Source organism: Pan troglodytes, chromosome 21, assembly GCF_028858775.2.
Source record: "Pan troglodytes isolate AG18354 chromosome 21, NHGRI_mPanTro3-v2.0_pri, whole genome shotgun sequence".
NCBI classification, from domain to species: domain Eukaryota; kingdom Metazoa; phylum Chordata; class Mammalia; order Primates; family Hominidae; genus Pan; species Pan troglodytes.
Genome location: NC_072419.2, coordinates 41,513,837 through 41,531,378, shown reverse-complemented (window position 1 = coordinate 41,531,378; position 17,542 = coordinate 41,513,837). Strand labels below are relative to the sequence as shown.

At 55.3% G+C, this 17,542-nt stretch overlaps 3 protein-coding genes across 10 annotated transcripts in view; all 3 read left to right on the top strand.

Moving 5' to 3' along the window:
- Positions 1 to 493: 493 nt before the first annotated feature.
- FAM83C (family with sequence similarity 83 member C) lies at positions 494 to 9,793 on the top strand. The gene is made up of 4 exons (XM_001162969.6): positions 494 to 3,732; positions 6,569 to 6,736; positions 6,942 to 7,066; positions 7,566 to 9,793. Exons 1-4 carry the CDS (start codon positions 3,220 to 3,222, stop codon positions 9,001 to 9,003), a joined length of 2,244 nt encoding a protein of 747 aa, XP_001162969.1. The 5' UTR covers positions 494 to 3,219; the 3' UTR covers positions 9,004 to 9,793.
- On the top strand, positions 9,775 to 16,586 carry EIF6 (eukaryotic translation initiation factor 6). Of its 5 annotated transcripts, none has more exons than XM_001164516.7 (7): positions 9,775 to 10,788; positions 11,022 to 11,133; positions 11,253 to 11,338; positions 14,679 to 14,854; positions 15,390 to 15,566; positions 15,761 to 15,942; positions 16,298 to 16,586. In XM_001164516.7, exons 2-7 carry the CDS (start codon positions 11,027 to 11,029, stop codon positions 16,305 to 16,307), a joined length of 738 nt encoding a protein of 245 aa, XP_001164516.1. In that variant the 5' UTR covers positions 9,775 to 10,788; positions 11,022 to 11,026; the 3' UTR covers positions 16,308 to 16,586. The 5 variants fall into 5 exon arrangements, with proteins under 5 accessions (XP_001164516.1, XP_016793247.1, XP_009435368.1 ...); XM_063802847.1 differs by having other exon boundaries at positions 10,780 to 10,817; XM_016937758.2 differs by lacking the exon at positions 14,679 to 14,854 and having other exon boundaries at positions 10,654 to 10,788.
- A 101-nt stretch (positions 16,587 to 16,687) lies between these two features.
- The window catches only part of MMP24OS (MMP24 opposite strand), a 53,222-nt gene continuing 52,367 nt past the window's right edge, over positions 16,688 to 17,542 (top strand). For 2 of the 4 annotated variants that reach the window (XR_676210.5, XR_676212.5), the window contains exon 1: positions 17,348 to 17,492. Coding sequence is in view for 1 of the 4 variants with exons in the window: in XM_003316907.6 (XP_003316955.4) it covers positions 17,186 to 17,455 (270 nt within the window). In the remaining 3 variants the exon portion in view is untranslated. Of the gene's footprint in view, positions 17,493 to 17,542 lie in introns of all 4 variants that reach the window. The other 2 variants (XM_003316907.6, XM_009437090.5) reach the window with 2 other exon arrangements.

Genomic DNA, 17,542 nt, shown 5'->3' with positions numbered 1-17,542 from the left:
TAAAGTGGAAGGAGATTCCGACATACCCTACAATGTGAAGGAACTTGAAGACATGAAGCTACGTGAAATGAGCCAGTCACAAAAGGACAAAACCGTATGATTCCACTTAAATGAGGTACCTAGAGGAGTCAAATTCATAGAGACAGGAAGCAGAATAGTGGGCGCCAGGGGCTGGGGGAGGGGGAAATGGGGAATTCGTGTTTAGTGGGTACAGAGCTCTAGTTTTGCAAAGTGAGAAGAGTTCTAGAGATGGATGGTGGTGAGGGTTACACCACAGTGTGAATGCACTTACGACACTTGAAGTGTACCACTTAAAAATGGTTACAATAGCAGATTTTGGCTTGGTGCAGTGGCTCACACCTGTAATCTCAACACTTTGGGAGGCGGAGGCAAGAGCATCGCTTGAGGCCAGGAGTTTGAGAGTAACCTGGGCAACAGATCAAGACTCCATCTCTAATTCTTTTTTTTTTTTTTTTTTTTTTTTGAGATGAAGTCTCGCTCTGTCACCCAGGCTGGAGTGCAGTGGTGTAATCTCGGCTCACCTCAACCTCTGCCTCCCAGGTTCAAGCGATTCTCCTGCCTCAGCCTCCCAAGTAGCTGGGATTACGGGCGCCTGCCACCACAGCCACCTACTTTTTCTATTTTTATTAGAGATGGGGTTTCACCATGTTGGTCAGTCTGGTCTTGAACTCCCAACCTCAGGTGATCCACCCACCTCGGCCTCCCAAAGGGCTGGGATTATAGGCATGAGCCACAGCGTCTGGCCACAAATTATTTTTTAAAGGCAAATTTTATGCGTATTTTACCACAATTAAAAGATACAGAGCCAAAGATATGTACCTGAAGTAGATGTATACACACTGCAAGATAAACAAAACTAACTCAGTGACACGCAAACATGCCTCCCTCCCTCCCGGGAGCACTTCTACCACCCAGATAAGACCCTGGTTGGTCCTCCCCTTCAAACAAATCTGGTGATAAGGCCCTAATGATGGCCCTGCCACCTTGGCTGCCCCCACAGCTCATCACCCTCCCACGGTCTGGCTTTGTTTACTCAACCTTCTGCCCCTCTTGCAGCCTCCTCACCCCCAGGGAAGGGCCTCCTTGGAGTGCCCGGTGCTCCTGCACCTGGGATGGGATGGAGTGGGCCATAACTCCTGACCTGTGGCTCCCCCATGCTCCCCCAGGCCCTTCACTTATAGGGTCCTTGAAGACACAGCCCTAGCCCCATTCACCTTTGGTCCTAGGGCTCAGCTCAACTCCGGAACCTCTAAATCCCACCCAGCTCCCTCCCACTATATGTGTGTCAAGTTCTTTGGACACAGAAGACCCTGTATTCCGGACATGATCGCAGACCAGACAAACCAAGTGCGCTTAGTGCTAAACAGGCTGCGAGGCACGGCTTTAGGTCTTCTGCACTTCCCGCCGTCCTCGCTGGACCTCATGCCTCCGTGGAAAGGTGGTGACCGCTTCTGCCTAGCCTGGCTCCCCAGCTGCAGCTGCCACCTGCTCACCCCCTTCCCCAGAACAAAGCTGCTCACCATCCTCTGAAGGACACACGGTACATGCTCCAGGACTTTAATCTTTGTTGGGGCAGAGGTCAGAAATCTACCTGCCCTGTTTGCCTCCTGACCTTGCAATGTGTCCGCCCATTCTCTGAAACAACCTTCCAACCATTTTCATACTCAGCCCTGGAGGAGGGGAAGAAGGCTGGGGTCTGGCCACCACCAGGCCAAGAACATCCCTGGAGTTAAGGGTGTTGCAAGCACAGCCATCTGGAACAGCATGTTTCAGGGGTGGGCCTTAGCCCACTGCCCACAGTGCACTGGGCACTTGTTTAAAAACTCAGGAATTTGAGGTTACAGTAAGCTATGATCACATCACTGCTCTCTCTAGCCTGGGTGACAGAGCAAGATCATGTCTCAATTAAAAAAGAAAAATGGCCAGGTGTGGCGGCTCACACCTGTAATCCCAGCACTTTGGGAGGCTGAGACAGGAGGATTGCTTGAGGCCAGGAGTTCAAGATCAGCCTGGGCAACATAGTGAGATCCCATCTCTAAAAAAATTTTAAAAGTAGCCGAGCATGGTAACATGCACCTGTAATCTCAGCTACTCAGGAGACTGAGGTGGGAAGATCGCTCGAGTCCAGAGAAACTGAGGCACAGCTGTAGTGAGCTGTTATTGCGCCACTGCCCTCCAGACTGGGTGACAGAGCAAGACTCTATCTCAAAAAGAAAAAGAAAAAAGACAAGCTCCAGAAGCCTACGGACACCTTCTGGATGAGAATTTCCAGGAGGGTGGGGCCCGGGGATCTGCATTTCATCACCTCTCACCACCCCTGGGGTCAGGGTGAGAGCCACTGCTCTAGGTTCTTGAAGGACAGCTCCGAGCCGGGGTGGGAGAGAGCCAGGGGGCTGTGAGCACCACAGTTAAGATGGTGGAGAGTGGCAGGACGATTATGGGAGCAAAAAGAGGGCTGGCTGGGGGACAGACCAGCGTTGATGTCCTTGGATATTCCATGTGACAGTCGTTCAGCTCTCACTTAGGGCCTTGCAGACTTGAGCCAGGGCACGTGCTATCCACTATGGTATGTGTTGGGGGGGTCATGGCCAGTCTCTACATCGGCGTTTGGGTGAAGAGTTTATGCAAGTGGATGTGATTACAATGTGTGGTCGGTCTGTGTCAGCCCACACTCCATGTCTGTGTATCGGTCAGTTGTCAGTGTGTCCATCTGCATGGGTGTTCATGTCTTTTCCTGGGTGTCTTGAGTCGCTCACCCACCTGCAGTGTGTGTGCGTGTGCGTGTGAGTGTGTGTTCCTGAGTCGCCTGGGCCCCTCTTGGCTGTAATTCAACCTCTGTGGGTCCCGGGAAGTCAGCATTTGGAGACTTGCTGGGAGCCTGGTGGGGATGGGGCGGCATTGCTGGGAGGAAGAGAGGGAGGCAGGAGTGTGCACCGAGGGCCTGGCACTGCCGCTTCCCTGGGCAGGCGAGTCCCAACACAGGCAGACAGGTGGGGCTGACCTGACAGGTTCCAGAGGCCAGGGGCAATAGGGCGGAGCGTGGCTCTGATTTAGGGTGGCAACAGTTTGGGGGCCCTGCCACACACACAGCGAGCGGGCGGGCAGAAGGCGGTTCTGCTGGTCTCCTCTTCCTGCCGCAGCCAGCCCAGCGTGCGGGCCATGGGCCCTGCCGGCGGGTGAGGCAGCCGCGTGGCAGGCATGTTCGGAGGCCCGGGACCTGGGGTCCTGGGAGCCCAGGGCATGGCGGGACCCCTGCGGGGCCGGGTGGAAGAGCTGAAGCTGCCGTGGTGGCGGGAGAGCTCACCGCTGGTGCTGCGGCACAGCGAGGCGGCTCGGCTGGCGGCCGACGCCCTCCTGGAGCGGGGTGAGGCTGCCTACCTGCGGGTCATCTCCGAGGAGCGGGAGCTGCCCTTCCTGAGCGCCCTGGATGTGGACTACATGACCAGCCATGTGCGCGGGGGCCCTGAGCTCAGCGAGGCCCAGGGGCAGGAGGCCTCCGGGCCAGACCGCCTCAGCCTGCTCTCTGAAGTCACCTCAGGGACTTACTTCCCCATGGCCTCTGACATAGACCCCCCAGACCTGGACCTGGGCTGGCCCGAGGTGCCACAGGCCACAGGCTTCAGCCCCACCCAGGCTGTGGTCCACTTCCAGAGGGACAAGGCCAAGAACATCAAGGACCTGCTGCGCTTCCTTTTCAGCCAGGCCCGCACGGTAAGGGCCTCATCTCTCCATCACTCATCTCACAGAGGAGGAAACTGAGGTCCAGAGAGGGAAGGGACCAGCCCAAGGCCACACAGCGACTTAGGGGCAGAATGAGGACCAGCACCTCTGGCACTATTAGATTGCAAACTCCTAGAAGGGGGACATCCCATATTTACCTTGGCAACTGCTTGGTACCCAGGAATAGTATGGATGAGTATAGAACAGGGCATGGGTGTCAGGGACTCCACAATCCCCTGAAATGCACACGAAGTGGTGCAGGTTGGAGGGAGGAGTCCTCGCTGCATCTTTACCTTGGAAGATGCTCCACTGCCTTAAATCAGATTCTCAAAAAGTTTTATGATCCCCACACTAAGAACTCCAACCTTGGGGAACATCTGAGTCACCTCCTTCACTTATAGAAGAAGAAACTGAGGCCAGAGAGGGGCTTGGGACTTGCCCAGGGAGGTCCATATGGTGACATAGAGCTCAGGGCTTGGGGAGACAGGGGCTCTCTGACTTGCGTCCTGGGGACCAGTCCGGCCCTCCTTGCTGGCTCAGGTCCCTAGTTGCCCCCTACCCTCCTGCACCACATCTGCAGCTGGGCCTGAAGCAGGGGAAGGGGCCAGCGTGTGGGCCTCTTTGGCGTGGCCTTGAGGGCTGGGCTTTGGAACCAAGGAGGAAGGAGGAGAGGAGGCTGCTGGGCTCAGTGATGGGGAGCGGGAGCTCAGGAGAAAGAGAATTGAGAGGGCAGGTAGGGGTGGTCAGCACCCAGAAAGGCTCTGGCCACACACGAGCACAGCTTCCCTTCTGAAGCCCCGGCCTCCGACTCCAGGGGAATGGACGAGATGATCCCTGGCAGGGTTTGAGGGAGAGTTAGGCTCCTGCTGCAGAGATGGGAAGCCAGGATGCTGGGATCCCACCGGTACTTCCAGAGCCTCCCTGGCAAGCCTGCCTGTGCCCCAGGCAGGGGACGGCCAGGCCTGATTGGCATCAGGAATGGGGTTATTAGTGAGGCTGCTGCTGTCGTCCTCCTCACCCCTGCCTCTTTGATCTTCCTGCCTGTCCTTGTTCCCCCACCCTGGCCAGGCCTGTGCTGTGAACTAGGGCATCCCCCAGTGCCTCGCCTTCTCAGCCCCCATTGAGACCCCTCTATCCTGGGTCAGGAGCCAGGTTCGTGCACTGGGCTGTCATGACTCCTAGTGACCTTGGGAAATGCTGCGTTGCCCTGCAGCCGAATGTTTATAGAGCTCTGTTATGTCTTGAGCATTTTCACATTTAATTCCCCGTAACTCTGAGACATGGCTATCATTATCTCCATTTAACAGTTGAGGAAGGTGAGGCTTCCAGAGGTGAAGCGACTCACCCAAAGCTGTGTCACCAGGAAGTGATAGAGTCCAGGTTTGAACCCAGTTCTTTCTGACTCCAGAGCTGGAGCGCTATGCTCTGTACCTCCTGCCTCTCGGCCCTGCCTGGGAGAGAAGACTCTCATAGCAGATATATGCCATGGGAAGAAAGGCCAGCTGGGGGCTGGGAGGTGCCAAGAAGGTTTCAGGGGCCTCTTTGAGGCAGCCCTTTATATGGGATGGAGGCACAAGCCCCAGCCCAGCCCTCAACTGAGCAGAAAACTTGGATCCATTTGGCATGGGTGCAAGTAAGGGAGTCTGCAGTGTAAGGGGTCACAGCAGACCTCTGTGGCTTCACAGGGAAACTGAGGCAGGACTGGGAAAGGGCAGCGAAGACCCCAGTAAGTGGCTTGTAGCTGTGACCCTGGAGAAGGGAGCCTCAGACAGACAGTCCCTGGGTCAGAGCTGGGCTGGAGTTAGTCGGGGGAGTGCCAGGAACTTGCCTGGGAATTGGGGTCTGGGTTCTCCTTCTCACTGCTGTCCCATCTGGGGCTCAGTGCAGAGGGAGCGTTGGACTAGCACAGCTGATCCACAGTCATCTTTGAGAATCTGATGATGGATAAACACTCGGTGCACAGAAGGATGCACACAAATGCTTTCAAACAGCTAGGGGTTCAAGACAGTCAAATCTGGGCTGGGATTTGACTATAATCCCAGTGTTTTGGGAGGCTGAAGTGGGAGGATCGCTTGAGGCCAGGGGTTCAAGACCAGCTTGTGAGAACCCCATCTCTACAAAAAATTAGAATAAAAAAAAACTAGCGACTGGGCGTGGTGGCTCACGCCTGTAATCACAGCACTTTGGGAGTCCAAGGCAGGCAGATCACAAGGTCAGGAGTTTGAGACCAGCCTGGCCAACATGGTGAAACTCGATCTCTATTAAAAATACAGAAGATTAGCTGGGCATGGTGGCAGATGCCTGAAATTCCAGCTACTTGAGAGGCTGAGACACGAGAATCGCTTGAACCTGGAAGGCAGAGGTTGCAGTGAGCCGAGATCACGCCACTACACTCCAGCCTGGGCAACAGAGTGAGACTCTGTCTCAAAAAAAAAAGAAAAGAAAATTAGCCAGGCATAGTGGCACATGCCTATAATACCAGCTACTTGGGAGGCTGAGTTGGGAGGAGATTGCTTGAGCCTGGGAGTTCTAGGCAGAAGAGAGCTATGATCACGCCACTGCACTGCAGCCTGGGCAACAGAGTGAGACAGACACTGACTCTTAAAAAAAAGAAGAAGACAGTCAAATCTCCCTGTGCCCAAGTTAAGAAGCCCTGGGCTAGGTCACTGCTAAGTGCCCTTCCTGTTCACTTGCTCTTGAAGGCTCTGGCCTCCTGATTTTCAGTCCAGTGCTCTTTTCCCGGCGCCCAGTTTCCTGCCCCAGGTTTGGCTGGATGTGGGGAGTGCCCTGGGCAGCGCTGAGCTTTCGTGTGCCTCCCCCGACCCAGGTGGTGGCTGTGGTGATGGACATATTCACTGACATGGAGCTTCTGTGTGACCTCATGGAGGCCTCAAGCCGGCGTGGTGTCCCTGTGTACCTGCTCCTTGCCCAGGAGCACCTGAGGCACTTCCTGGAGATGTGCTACAAGATGGACCTCAATGGGGAGCACCTGCCGGTCAGTGAGGACCAGGGGCAGTAACCAGGGGTGTGGGCGGGGAGTCAGGGAGGGCAGGGGAGCCAGTGGGTGGCCAGTCAGCACTGGGGGGCAATGGGAGTGGGGGGTGGGTTCCCTTAGCTGTCTGGGGTTAGAGACCCCATGGGGCAGAGACATGGCTTGAGCCTCACTCTCTCAAGGTCACCCCCAACCTACTTCCACCTAGAACATGCGTGTGCGGAGCACGTGTGGGGACACATACTGCAGCAAGGCTGGCCGCCGCTTCACGGGGCAGGCCCTGGAGAAGTTCGTCCTCATCGACTGTGAGCAAGTGGTGGCGGGCAGTTACAGGTGAGCAGGCACGAGGAGGCAAGGGGGGCCTGGGGCTGCATCACTGGCTGGCAGCTCTGAGCTTCCCTCCACTCATCCATTCCTTCGGACATGGGCTGAGTACCTGCCATGTGCCAGGCATCATGCCGGGCTCAGGGGAGGGTGTCGGGGGCATCGGCCCTGGAGGAGCTCACTCTAGGGGAATGATTACTTTAATACCCTTGGTATAGAAAATGACTATGCCCATTGGAACTGGAGTGACTTCAGGGAACCTCCCCCAAGTCCATTTGACAGATGGGGAAGTTGGGGCCCTGAGGGCAGCCATGTGCCCAGGCCCACTAAGCAGGGCTAGGGCAAGCACAGACTCTGGAGTTGGAGCTCTGCCCCTCACTGTGAGCCCTCGTGGTGGTGGGGTTTGGGTCTAGCATGCTGGACCAGGTATGCACCCCTGGCTGTGACTCCTGCTGACCCCCAGGGTCCTGCACTTTGCCTCCTGACCCCCCTGTCCCTCTGCCCCCAGCTTCACCTGGCTTTGCAGCCAGGCCCACACTAGCATGGTGCTGCAGCTGAGGGGCCGCATCGTGGAAGACTTTGACCGGGAGTTCCGCTGTCTGTACGCTGAGTCGCAGCCTGTGGAGGGCTTCTGTGGCGGTGAGGACCCGCTGTCTCCCCGGGCACTGCGTCCTCCCCCTGTGGCCCTAGCCTTCAGGCCTGACGTCCCAAGCCCCACGTCGTCCCCGCCCTCCAGCACCAGCCTCAGCAGCATCAAGCAGTCACCACTTATGGGTCGCTCCTCCTACCTCGCTCTACCAGGAGGTGGTGATTGCAGTGACACGGGTGTGGTGTCCTCGTCCCTGGGTCCTGCCCGCCGTGAGGCCAGTGGCCAGCCCTCCCTACATCGCCAACTATCAGACCCTAACCACGGCTCCCCTCCTGGGCTCTATAGGGCCAACCTCGGCAAGCTAGGGGCATACCCATGGTCCCAGTCCTCCCCTGCCCTCAACCATAATAGTACCAGCCCCTTAACCTTGGCAGTGGGGTCACCTCTGCTTCCTCGCTCCCGGCCCCTCCTCCAGTTCCATCGGGGTGCCCCAGCTCTGTCCCGGTTCCCAGAGAATGGGCTCCCAGGAAGCCAAGAGCCCAGCCCCCTGCGGGGTCGATGGGTACCTGGCACAACCCTGGAGACAGTGGAGGAGAAGGAGAAGAAGGCATCTCCAAGTCAGAGCCGTGGCCAGCTGGATCTCCTTGTCCCCTTCCCCAGAGCCCGAGAAGTTGGAGACCCTGGCTCTGGGGTTACCCCCAACTCAGGCCCCCTTTGGCCTGGCGAGCAGGCCCCAGAGGACAGGAGGTTGTCCCCAAGCCAGGCCGACAGCCAGCTGGATCTCCTGTCCCGAGCCCTGGGTACTGGGGGTGCCCCTGAGTTGGGTTCCCTCAGACCTGGTGATCGGGCCCTGGAGGACAGGAGGCTGTCCCTAAACCAAAGCCATGGCCAATCAGACCTCCTGATGCAGTACCCCAAGGCCCAGGGCTCCAGAGTGCCCCTTGAAACCAACTCCTCAGCCAGACCTGCCAGACAGGCACCAGATGAGCGGCGGCAGACCCTGGGGCACAGCCAGCTGGACCTCATCACAAAGTTCGGCCCATTCCGTGGTGAGGGGCCTGGGCCCAATGGTCTCCCGATATCAAGCCCTGCTCGCACGGCTGGAGCTGGGTCTGGGGATGAGAAACGGCTAACTCTGGGCCACAGCAAGCTGGACCTCATCACCAAGTATCATCAGTTGCACAGGGCCAGGCAGGGAACTGAGCCTGGGGGTCCCAAGGGTGGCCATCTCAATGGTGGTAACAGTGACCTGGTCAGGGATGAGAAACGGCTGACCCTGGGTCACAGCAAACTGGACCTCATCACTAAGTACAACAAGTCCAAGTTCAAGCAGCTCCGAAGCCGCTTTGAGTCCTAGCCAAAGGACTGGCTTCAGGGGTGCACTGGCAAGGGCAGGCCCCTCCTCTGTCCACCGAGACTCTGGACTTGCTCAGGTCCCAGATTGGGGAAGGGAGGTGTCTAGAAACCCAGGTCAGACACACTCTCTGGGCTGAAGATTCTTGTGTATACACACACACACACACACACACCCCAACCAGTATCTTCTTGAATCTAGGCTGTGTTTCCAGCCCTGTGCTGGGCCTGTAGAGCTGACAGGTGGGTCACACTCAGACCTGGGGACAGAGGTGAAATGCACAAGCTGCTGGAGAAGGGGTCAGAGCCATATCAAGTTAAAGGTTAACCAGTTACAGAGGGTGTTAGAAAACAAAGGGCAGAGAGTCCTGGAGAAGGTGGAGTAGTCAGAAAACTTTCTTAGAGGAGATGGAGGTGGCCTTTGAGCCAGGCCCTGAAGGATGGGGAGGTTTTGGACAGAGGGAGGAGAGAGTTAGAAAAATTTTTGGTAGAGGGAATCAGGTGAAGAGATGCCCTAAAGAGGACTGAGTGGGTCTGAGGTGAACGAGTGAGGAACAGCAGAGTATGTGGATACCCGGAAACACACACACACATCATCATCATTATCATCATCATCATTGTCGTCGTCATCATCTTGCTGAGTCATCATCATCATCATCATCATCGTCGTCGTCATCTTGCTGAGTGTCTCTTGAAGTACAGGCTGTGACAGGTTGTGGGCCATTTTCCTGAACTCACCACTTACCCGGGATAGTAAACATGATACACATCAATAAAGGCAGACTTTATTGTGACTCACAGTGCCTGGTGTATCCTGAACTTTGAGGAGTTATGGGAGGGACACGTTGGGGGAATGGGAAGGGCACCATTCAGGCCAATTATGGGGAAACCCCTGGAGGAGGGTGAATGCCGAAGGAGGAATTGGGGGAGTCCAGGGGCTCCAAGTTACCACTGTGACATTTTGAGAGAACCCGGGGCTTTTGCAGATTCTACAAAATGTGGGCCAAGTTCATCCTGTCCAAGTGTGCAGCAGGGCCCTTGGCCCCCATCACTATCCTGGGGACAGAAGTTGGCTGCTGAGTGAGTGTTAGAGGCCGTGCGAGAGGTACATCGTGGAAGCCAACCAGCACCCACATCCTTGCCCACCCTGGACCCCTTTCCAGCCTTTTCCTGAGCCCCTGCTTCCTCAGTCCTCCCCTCTCTCCAGCACCTGCAGCCTGGCTGCCTTTCCCTCTCTGGCTGCGCTCTTTCTCCAGCTTCGGTCTGGCCGCACTTCTGCCTCCTGGAACTCTCTCCATGGGTAGCCTCTTCTAGTCCACCCGTCTTCAGCCCCTCATCTCATTCGTCAGCACTCCACTCCCCTGCTGGGCTCCAGACATGGACTTCTGTCCCTCAAGGCACAGCTGGACTCATCCCTCTCCCCAAACCTGCCCTTCCTCCGGCTTCATTTCGATCAATACCTCCATCATCAACCCTTCCGCGAGACACTCCTGGCCCCTCCTCTCCCTCATGCCTCACAACCGACCAGCCGGAGGTCTATGTCGATGACAGCTCCTGAATGAATAATGAATGAATGAACGCGAGCAGGCTAGGGGTGGGGCCAGGTGGGGTCGCGCCCAGACCGCTCGCGACCATAGAGTCCGCCGGAGGCCGGAGGTAGAGGGGCTGGATGCGTGGCGGGGAGCGCCGGGCTCTCCCGGAAGTCTCCCTGGACGGAAGTGGAAACGGAAACCTTTTTAGGGAGTCCAAGGTACAGTCGCCGCGTGCGCAGCTTGTTACTGGTTACTTGGTAAGCTGGTGTGAGGGGAACCTGGGAGGGTCAGCTCCGGTCCTGGGTCGGGAGGGGTGGGGGCCAGAGGATTCAGGGCCGGAGGTTCTGGTGGGGGCCCAGTGGGCGGGACCCGAGGACGGAGGGACCGGGAGGCCGAGAGGGGCGGGGTCGCGGCGGGGCCTGAGGGGCGGAGGCCGGGATACTTGGGAAAGGATCCGCCGGCCTTGAACTCCCGGCTCCGCCGCCCCTAGGCCTCATGGCGGTCCGAGCGTCGTTCGAGAACAACTGTGAGATCGGCTGCTTTGCCAAGCTCACCAACACCTACTGTCTGGTGGCGATCGGAGGCTCAGAGAACTTCTACAGGTGCGGCGGGAGCCCCGGGGCTTACGGTGGCGGGGAGGCGTGCGCAGGAGTCAAGAGCTCCGGCAGTGGGAGGGTGCCGGCCCCTCTGCCCCGCCACCACCGAGTCCATGTCCCTACAGTGTGTTCGAGGGCGAGCTCTCCGATACCATCCCCGTGGTGCACGCGTCTATCGCCGGCTGCCGCATCATCGGGCGCATGTGTGTGGGTAAGGCAGGTGGAGGACGCCGAGGGAGGGAGTGGTCTCCAAGCACCATTAATTACACCCCCGGAGGGAACCCGGAGTGACCTAGGGATTCCCAGGGTATCATCTATTATCTCTGGGCACTATAGAATCTCTCAGGCCAAGCGTCAGGAGATCGGGGCAACCCTCTAGCAAAGGCTGCTGGATAATAGTAATAACAAATAATGTAAAGTGCTTTCACTCCTGTTCTCATTCCTTCTTCACAAAGACACTAGAAGGTAGGAGTTACTGGCCTAACTTGACTGATGAGGAAGTTGAGACTTGACCTAAGTGACTCAGTAAGTTCCACACCTAGTTCCTAGCGTTGGAGAAGGATTTTTCTCTTTTTTTTTTTTTTGAGGCCAGATTTTTGCTCTTTCGCCCAGGCTGGAGTGCAGTGGCAAGATCACAGCTGTCTGCATCCTCAACTTCTTAGGCTCAAGTGATCCTCCCACCTCAGCCTACCAGGTAGCTAGGGCCACAGGCACGTGCCACCACACCTGGCTAATTTTTACATTTTTGGTAGAGACGCGGCCTCCCTGTGTTGCCCAGCCTGGCCTTGATCTCCTGGGCTCAAGTTATCTTCTTACCTTGGTCTCTTAAAGTGTTGGGATTATAGGCGAGAACCACTATACCCAGCCGAGGATTTGTATCTCATCTCTCCCTGCCACTGACTGGGCAAGGTGCTTTCTCTTTCTAAGCATCCATTTCTGTCTCTGTAAAGATTAGCTAAGATATGCGGTCATCCTGCTCAGTTACGTTGGAATCTTAAATTCCCCTTACCACATCTCTACCCTACCTTCCTACCTGTCAGCACTGTTAATTCTGGTCGTTGGTCCTTTCCTTTTTATTATTATTATTTTTTTTTTTTGAGATGGAGTTTTCGCTCTTGTTGCCCAGGCTGGAGTGCAATGGCACGATCTTGGCTCACTGCAACACTCCCTTCAAGTGATTCTCCTGCCTCAGCCTCCCAGGTAGCTGGGATTACAGGCGCATCCTGCCACACCCGGCTAATTTTTTTGTATTTTTAGTAGAGATGGAGTTTCACCATGTTGGCCAGGCTGGTCTTGAACTCCTGACCTCAGGTGATCCTCCCACCTCGGCCTCCCAAAGTGCTGGGATTACAGGCGTGAGCCACTGTGCCCGGCCGGTCCTTTCATTAAGCTGGATCTGTCTTCCATTACTGCTGCCCATTGTTTCTTAGTTCTGCTCATTGAGGTCACTTTTAGAAGTCTGTTTATTTTATTTTTTTACTTTTACTTTAATTTTTAAAATCTTAAGCCTGCTTGGGAGGTCGAGGCAGGTGGATCACCTGAGGTCAGCAGTTCGAGACTAACCTGACCAACATGGAGAAACCCCGTCTCTACTAAAAATACAGAAATTAGCCGGGTGTGGTGGCGCATACCTATAATCCCAGCTACTTGGGAGGCTGAGGCGGGAGAATTGCTTGAACCCTGGAGGTGGAGCTCACCCTGCGGTGAGCTGAGATTGTGCCATTGCATTTCAGCCTGGGCAATAAGAGTGAAACTGTGTCTCAAAAAAAAACAAAAAACAAAAAACAACAACAACAAAAACTTAAGCCTAGTGACCTCAAAGTATTTTCCTATTTTTTCCTATTCAGTTAAAATACTCTGATCTCTAACCATGCCTTTAGGACTTGAAGCAAGTTCTGACAACAAGGGAGATTATAGCTTAGTCCTTGTGTATTTTATGATGGGAGTGACCTGGAATTCAGAAATTGATTGGCGTGTATTTGTAGATTGTTCTTTCTTGTTGCTGTATGGTGTGTTTTGTGTAAGTATATCACAACGTATTCATCCATTCCATCGACAGTGCATTTGGGCAGTTTTCACTTTGGTCTGTTAGGAATAGTGCTGCTGGCCGGGCGTGGTGGCTCACGCCTGTAATCCCAGCACTTTGGGAGGCCGAGGCGGGCGGATCACGAGGTTGGGAGATCGAGACCATCCTGGTTAACACGGTGAAACCCCGTGTCTACTAAAAATACAAAAAAATTAGCCAGGTGTGGTGGCGGGTGCCTGTAGTCCCAGCTACTTGGGAGGTTGAGGCAGGAGAATGGTGTGAACCGGGGAGGTAGAACTTGCAGTGAGCCGAGATTGTGCCACTGCACTCCAGCCTGGGCAACAGAGCAAGACTCTGTCTCAAAAAAAAAAAAAAAAAGTAATAGTGCTGCTATTTTTTTTAGTGAACACATGTACATATTTCTACTGGGTATATAATACTTAAGAGTGGCATGGCAGAGTCACAGGTTATGTGACTATTTAGTAGTAGTTGCAGATGATGCCAGATAATTATCTAAAGTGATTGACCAACTTACACTCCTGTCTCAGTATGAGAGTTCAGTTGCTCCATATATCTTTGCCAACACTTGGAATTGATGACTTGTAAAAATTTTAGTCATTCTGGCTGGGGGCGGTGGCTCACACCTGTAATCGTAGCACTTTGGGAGGTCGAGGTGGGCTTATCACCTGAGGTTAGGAGTTCGAGACCAGCCTGGCCAACATGGTGAAACCCCATCTCTACAAAATCACAAAAAGTTAGCCAGGTGTGGTGGCACGCACTTGTAATTCCAGCTACTCAGGAGGCCGAAGCAGGAGAATCACCTGAACCCAGGATGCGGAGGTTGCAGTGAGCTGAGATCGCACCACTGCACTCCAGCCTGGGTGACAGAGTGAGACTCTGCCTTAAAAAATAATAATCTAGCCATTCTGCTATGTGTGTAGTGTTAGCTCAGTTTTTTTTGTTTTTTTGTTTTTTTTTTTTGAGACGGAGTTTTGCTCTGTCGCCCAGGTTGGAGTGCAGTGGCGCGATCTCGGCTCACTGCAAGCTCCGCCTCCCGGGTTCACGCCATTCTCCTGCCTCAGCCTCCCGAGTAGCTGGGACTACAGGCGCCCGCCACCACGCCCGGCTAATTTTTTGTATTTTTAGTAGAGACGGGGTTTCACTGTGTTAGCCAGGATGATCTCGATCTCGATCTCCTGACCTTGTGATCTGCCCACCTCGGCCTCCCAAAGTGCTGGGATTACAGGCGTGAGCCACCGCGCCCGGCAGCTCAGTTTTTAAGTAGCAAAATATACAGCTAATGCCAAGAGCTCAGCTTCCCTCCCAGTTGGTGATGGTGAAGTAGGCAGGATTTATTGGGATTCCTGGGTGGTCTCTGGCCTGCCCTGATCAGTGGGTTGGAGGGCTGGGCTCTGGGCCTAAAGCTTTCCTGGGAAAGCTGATTGGGCTGGGCTGGGTGGTATCCTCAGCCCCTAGGGCTCAGCAGGCATCTTGTGTATTCACCCTCTAATTTGGGTTTCTCCAGGGAACAGGCACGGTCTCCTGGTACCCAACAATACCACCGACCAGGAGCTGCAACACATTCGCAACAGCCTCCCAGACACAGTGCAGATTAGGCGGGTGGAGGAGCGGCTCTCAGCCTTGGGCAATGTCACCACCTGCAATGACTACGTGGCCTTGGTCCACCCAGACTTGGACAGGGTGAGGCAGCCCAACTTGACCCAAGAGTCACAGGGCCATCCTAGTCAGTGGTTAGCCACTGTTCTTTCCCAACAGGCAGGAATTAGGGGTCTCTCCTGTGGTTTTTCTATATGGGCTCTTGAGTTTCAGGTACTCATTGGAATAGTGATAACAGAGGCCTTATCAAGTGTCAGAAAGAAGCTGGGGAGGGTATGAATCCTTCATGATTGGGGAGATTGAACCATCCAGTCCTGCATCCTGGGCCAGGATAGGTGATTGACTGTTGAACTTTTGACTGTGGGTGAGAGGGGAAAGAAGTGATATTGAGACCAGCCTCCAGCTGTTCAGGGCATGCATGAATATTAGGGGCTTCACAGCTGCCCTTGACTCTGCTCTAAGCTGTACTTCCTCCTTTCTCTGGGTGAGGCTTTCATATGAGGTACACAGGAGAAATGAGGGGCTCAGGGAGCCAAGGTCTGGATGCTTCTGGGCATGGAGAACCTTGGTTCTGGGGCTGTAAGTTCTGAGCCCTGAACACAATATCTTTGACTGATAGGAGACAGAAGAAATTCTGGCAGATGTGCTCAAGGTGGAAGTCTTCAGACAGACAGTGGCCGACCAGGTGCTAGTAGGAAGTTACTGTGTCTTCAGCAATCAGGGAGGACTGGTGCATCCCAAGACTTCAATTGAAGACCAGGATGAGCTGTCCTCTCTTCTTCAAGTCCCCCTTGTGGTAAGCATTCCTGTCCTCTGAACCCCGTCTCCCGAGGCAGATCCTTTCGCCTAGTGTTTGGGAGTCTGGGTCATTACCTGCCACAGTTTGGTACTGGGGCTGCAGGTCAGGGAGGAGCAGGGTTTGGGGAGAGTCTTCATTGAGGAGGGAGAGAATTTGGTGCCGTGACTCACATTGAGCCCATCCCTTGGCAGGCGGGGACTGTGAACCGAGGCAGTGAGGTGATTGCTGCTGGGATGGTGGTGAATGACTGGTGTGCCTTCTGTGGCCTGGACACAACCAGCACAGAGCTGTCAGTGGTGGAGAGTGTCTTCAAGCTGAATGAAGCCCAGCCTAGCACCATTGCCACCAGCATGCGGGATTCCCTCATTGACAGGTACCTGGGGCCTCTCCTTTCTTCTGCTCAGGGTTGGGGGTTAACTTGCATTTTGAGAGTATGGGGAAAAGATGTCATCTAGAATGGGAGCCTACCAGTTTGTTCTGGTAGCTTCTCGAGTGTGAGAGCATATCTGCACACTGCTGAGCAGATAAGAGCCAGCATATTCAAAAAATATTTCTTGAGCATCTGCTAATCCTCATCTTTGTGGTTTTTCAGGGCTAGGATACTAGAGCAGTAGCTGCTTGAGCAGCTTGTCAGAGCTGGTCCGGGGATGAGGGCTGAGGCAGGCACCTTGAGAGTGAGGTGGGCTCTGTGAAACAGCTACTGACCGTGCGCTTTCCTTTCTCTTCAGCCTCACCTGAGTCACCTTCCAAGTTGTTCCATGGGCTCCTGGCTCTGGACTGTGGCCAACCTTCTCCACATTCCGCCCAATCTGTACCGGATGCTGGCAGGGAGGTGGCAGAGAGCTCACTGGGACTGAGGGGCTGGGCACCCAACCCTTTTCCACCTGTGCTTATCGCCTGGATCTATCATTACTGCAAAAACCTGCTCTGTTGTGCTCACTGGCAGGCCCTGTGGCTGCTGGCTGAGGGTTCTGCTGTCCTGTGCCACCCCATTAAAGTGCAGTTCCCTCCGGGCCATTCTGAATGTGATGTTTGAGGCCCTCAGCCTGTGTACAATCCCTGCACTCTCCAGTTGTTCCAGCATTCTGGGAAGATAGGGTGGGATGAACACAACACACAACCAACCCAGTACACCACCTCCACACACGCCATTCCCTTCTCCTCTACCATCAGGATGTGAGGCTTCATCCTGGGGCAAGAAACACTCTCCACTACAGTTCTCCTTTTTTCTTTTTTCTTTTTGAGGCAGTGTCTCCCTCTGTCACCCAGGCTGGAGTGTTGTGACGCAAGGATGGCTCACTGTAGCCTTGACCTGTTGGGCTCAAGCGATCCTCTCGCCTCGTTTATTTTTTTGTAGAAACGAAGTCACTGTGTTGCCCAGGCTGGTTTATACTCCTGAACTCAAGCGACCCACCGCCTCGGCCTCCCAAAGTGTTGGGATTACAGGCGTGAGCCACGGCGCCCGGTCTAGTTCTCACAGTTTTCACCCGACTTCTGCGCCGGTCTTCTCTGGCCTTGAAAGGCAGAGAGTCCGTTCCGATTTTCCCCTGAGCTGGGCAAGTCCCCTGTGAGAGCTCTGGGGCATCTGGCTTCGGGGCATTCTTTGACTAAGGTGGATGGAGGTTGCAGGTCCTTTCCTGGGTGGGCGTGGGGCGGGGCAGCGGGTTCCCAGCGTCGTCCTGGCCTGGGCGCCTTGGAGGCTGTTGGGGCGCATTCCGTCCCCTTGCGCGGGGCGGGGCCTTGAGGCGCTGGGGCGGGATTGGCGGGGGACGGTCGCGGAGCCCCGCCCCGGAGCACAGGGTCGAGTCCCTCCTTTCCGCTCCAACGCACGGAGGGTGAGGTCGGTGCGCGGTGGCGTCACGGCGCCAGCTCCTCCCGACGCCGAGGTGGGTTCCGGGAGACCCGCGGGTCTGGCTGCGAGAGGTGAGGGCAGAGCTGGGGCGGGGCCCTAGCGGGGTGTCCCGGCGACCCAG